The sequence below is a fragment of the Arachis duranensis genome, chromosome 1 (assembly GCF_000817695.3).
Source record: "Arachis duranensis cultivar V14167 chromosome 1, aradu.V14167.gnm2.J7QH, whole genome shotgun sequence".
Taxonomy (NCBI): domain Eukaryota; kingdom Viridiplantae; phylum Streptophyta; class Magnoliopsida; order Fabales; family Fabaceae; genus Arachis; species Arachis duranensis.
Genome location: NC_029772.3, coordinates 75,227,973 through 75,232,177, shown reverse-complemented (window position 1 = coordinate 75,232,177; position 4,205 = coordinate 75,227,973). Strand labels below are relative to the sequence as shown.

The window sequence follows — 4,205 nt, the reverse complement described above, 5'->3', positions numbered from 1 at the left end:
GATGACAAAAAAAAATCAAAAAAAGGGATTCATCTATCTTAATTTGATTTTCTGATGCAACAGTTAAGGAAATTATTCTACTTCTCCTGTTCACACTCAAATTTTTTCAAAAAAATTTAGAGAAATTTTCATTCATCAAAATTAAGAAAAAAAATGTGGCTACAATGTTTTAGAGATTTTTCTACGTACCTCTTAAGTTTAGAACTTTCTCATGAGTTTACTAAAATAAAAATAGGTTAAATTACAATTGGGCCTAAAACAAATAAAACAAAACAATATAAACATAAACATAAAATAAGTGTTAAAATAAATACTAAGAAAGTAATGCCTATTTGATTCAACTTGATTAATGAAAATCTTCAATGCAATTTGTAAATAGTAAAATGTTTAGCTTTTCATAATCGTTAACTATTGTGTTATCCGATTCTTGATGCATCTCTTCAACAAATAATTTAGCTATGTTTGTATAACTTTCTTTTATTCTCTTAGTTGTTGCTCTTATAATTTAACAAATTGACGTATAATAGTTTTCAGTTTGTCCCGTAAAAGCTTCTATCAATATATAATGCATATTAACTAAAATCAACTCTTAAAATTGTTGAAATACTAGTATTCTATTATATTTGAAAACTTTCCTATAAAATAATAATTGATTTGGTACCGGCAATAGAGTGGAGGGATATTGCAGATAAAAATTAACTCAACAAATATTATTGAGATTACTTGCTGGATAGAAACACAACAAATAATTGAAACAGCTCGGCAGTTGTAAGTTGTAACAATTGAAACACATGTTCATTTATTGTGATCAAATTATAAACTATGATAAAACAGAAAATTGTGTACCCAGCCAAAAACATTGGTTGCATTTCCAGCAACATAGTATTACACTCAGTTCTCATATATGGGGAAAAATTGTAGCCAAAAGTTGTTCTCAAAAGGAGCAGCTCAATCATCAACTTCAGCTTTGATTTCTTTCATCAACTCGGTTTTGTAATCGTCAAATGTTCCAACCGAAGTCCTGACAGTACCATCCTCAACAACCCAGATTTGACTCCTCTCTTCATCCTCACATACATGCGATATCAATCTCGAGTCATGACTAACAAGAACAACTCCACCAGTGAACTCGTCTAGTGCATCGGCCAATGCATCAATACTTTGCATGTCCAGATGATTAGTGGGTTCATCCAACAACAAAATATGGGGTCTTGACATGGATATTGAGGTGAAGACCACCCTAGCTTTCTGCCCTCCTGATAGTTTGGCAATAGGCGTGAGATGGTTATGACTAGGTAGCCCAAACTTTCCGAGTTTTGCGCGGACAGCCTCTTGCTTGCTAAGTCCCTCCTGATCAGGATGGAGACGAAGAAGATACTGAACGGGGGTTTCGTCCATAGTTAGAAGGTCCACAAAGTGTTGCGAGTATCTTCCTATCCGCAACTTCTGACTCCTCCTAACTTCACCCTCATTTGGAACCAAATCACCAGCCAGAAGGTTCAGTAGTGTAGATTTTCCAGCTCCATTAGGCCCAACAATGGCAACACGAGTTCCCATATCAATGCCAACATCAACATTTGACAGTCTGAAATCCTCACGGTTCGGATAACTGAAGCTCACTTCAATAAGCTGAAGTAGTGGAGGTGTGAGCTCGGTAGGTTCAGGAAAGTGAAACTCGACACTGTAGTCCCTCCACTTCTGTGGAACCTCTGGTGGGGCCTCATCTTCATCAACCTTGCCCTTGCCTTTGCCCTTGGCTTTAGATGCTTCTTTGGCTGCCACAAACTTCGCTCGGTCCTTCACCTTTTCTTGCTGAGCTCGGTTACCACTCCTTTTTGCAGCTTTCAGTTGCTTGTCATAAATCTCATACTTCTTGTTCATCTCTTTACGACGCTGTTCATACCCACTCTCAAAGTCATCAAAGTTTCCACGATAGAAATGGAGTTTCAAGTCATGAAGATGAATAATCTCAGTGCAAACTGTATTGAGGAAATCCCTATCGTGTGAGACAACCACCAAAGTCTTCTTCCAACGGCACAGGTACTCTTCCAACCAGAGAACAGCCCTCAAGTCAAGGTGATTTGTGGGTTCATCAAGCAATAATAAAGTTGGCTGCACAAAAAGTGCTCGAGCTAAAGAAATCCTCATTCTCCATCCACCACTAAATGATTTTGTTGGCCGGCCCTGCATATCCTTCGTGAAACCCAAACCTGCTAAAATCTTTGATGCTTGAGCTTCAGCAGCATCAGAACCCATCAGCTGTAGTTTCTCGTACAGCTCTGCTAGCTTCTCTCCTGCATCATCTTCCTCATCATTATTATCTTTGTCAACACTTCCTTCCAAAGCAGTTGCATTTTGCAAAGAAGCAACTTCTTGTCGAACTTTAACCAGTTCTTCATTAGCTGAAACAACAGCCTCAAGTGCGGTTTTATCATCACCAACTACCTCCTGTTCAACCAGAAGGACATCAATATTCTTAGGTACCGGTATCTTCCTCCAAGCAAGAAGCTTCAATAGTGTGGACTTCCCCTTTCCATTGGGTCCAACCAAACCATACCTCTTCCCATGAGATATCTTCACTGACGCATTCTTCAGAAGTTCTTTACCCCGAGCAGACACCGAGAAATTTTCTATTGTTATATCTTTGACATTAGCATCGGCATCATCATCTCCATTAAGCACTGAAGTCCGACTTCCAATGACCACCGTGAAAGCATCGTGGTCATCCTTAAGAGCTTCCTTCTTTGCCTGCTCAACAGCATGAGCCGCTAAAATATCCTTCTTCTCACGCTTCTTCAGCTCTTTGTCTGTGGTTGATACTTCAAGTGTCTTCAACTCACTCCTCTGATGCCGTTTGGAGGCATTCTCTTCCTCCTCCTCCAAGATAGCTTCATCTTCATCTTCATCAGATGGTGGAAGATCAATACCATCAGTATATGCAGAAGGTTTTGGAGCGGCTTTTGCCTTGGGCTTAGTGGAAGAGGGCTTTTTGGGTTTATCAGGCTTTTCATCCATGCTGGCCAGCATGGCAGATATGGAAATTTTTTCTTTCTTTGGGGCATCTTTGCTACTTGCCTTAGTCTTTGCTGATGGGCCTGCATCATCTGCCTTTTTTCTAACCATTGTTGAAACCTAGCAACACAATCGGAAACCAAAGTGATTTAGTTGAGTAATCACATCTACAGTTTTGTTGTACTCTTCTCATAAAGATAAACATTTCACCTATCCTAGAACAACAGATAACTCACATCCTAGACAACGATATCACAAAATGAATACTTGAGTAGGATAGAATACATATACATATAAATTCTTTAATAAAAAAAAAATATTACTGACAACACAGAACAGTATTACAATATTACATAGAGCTTAGAGAGATACAGCCATCTAAACAAAACATGCGCCTTGCACCAAGTAGACAATTTTACATAAAATGTTCATCAACAGATATATTACAACACCTTTCTCTTATCGGAGGATACTGAGGCACAACATAATTTTCCAACCAATTTCTGTGCTCGATAATACAATAGCCAAAATATGTTCTAAGGGTCCAGTTCATTTAATTCAATTCAATCCAATCTACTCTGCATCTTCTATTACTAAGTTTCTACCTCCACACGAGATCTTAACAGAAAAAAGAACACGTCCTGAACCACAGGAACCAACACTGATAATAACACATGATACGAGCATGAACAGTGATGACCTAACGTTGACTGGTCAAATTATAGAAATAATATTAATCAATTAAGGCCTCCAATCAGGTTTTAAATCTCAAGTTTATAGTTGCTTCATTTCAGAAAGCCTTCATAAACAAATTACTGAATAATTAACAGATTCTATGTCATGGATAATTAGAGAAGAAAGTGAAGACGATGCAGCTGGGAAAGAATAGAGAATAGATCACGCAAACAAAAATCTATTATAAAACGGAACAAAAATAAGAAATGGAAGATAAAGTAAGAAGATTTAAAAAAAAAAGGGAAAGAAAGAACGAGGGAAAGAAATTAAAATTGATGTTTCTACTATGATTGCAACCATGTGGCGGTGAAGCCTTTTTTTTTATTGTTTTGTTGTCTAACCTGTGGTATTGGTGAATGTGATTGTGAAGTGAAGGAGAAACCGCAGCTGGAAGAGATGCCGGAGTTAGAGAACACGCACCTTCGTCGGAGTGTGAGGGAAACACGCAAAATTACTAT

The 4,205-nt window shown here is 37.9% G+C and overlaps 1 protein-coding gene across 1 annotated transcript; it reads right to left on the bottom strand.

Annotated features, from left to right (window-relative positions):
* Window positions 1-682: 682 nt before the first annotated feature.
* Window positions 683-4,199, bottom strand: LOC107494004 (ABC transporter F family member 4). Its single transcript, XM_016115040.3, has 2 exons — window positions 4,089-4,199; window positions 683-3,132 (listed from the first exon to the last, which is right to left on the bottom strand). The coding sequence occupies exon 2, from the start codon at window positions 3,121-3,123 to the stop codon at window positions 949-951; it is 2,175 nt and encodes a 724-aa protein (XP_015970526.1). The 5' UTR covers window positions 3,124-3,132; window positions 4,089-4,199; the 3' UTR covers window positions 683-948.
* Between the last annotated feature and the right edge of the window lie 6 nt (window positions 4,200-4,205).

What these genes read in the sequence shown, in the direction of transcription:
- LOC107494004 (XM_016115040.3), bottom strand. Translation starts at nt 3,123, where the DNA reads ATGGTTAGAAAAAAGGCAGATGATGCAGGCCCATCAGCAAAGACTAAG.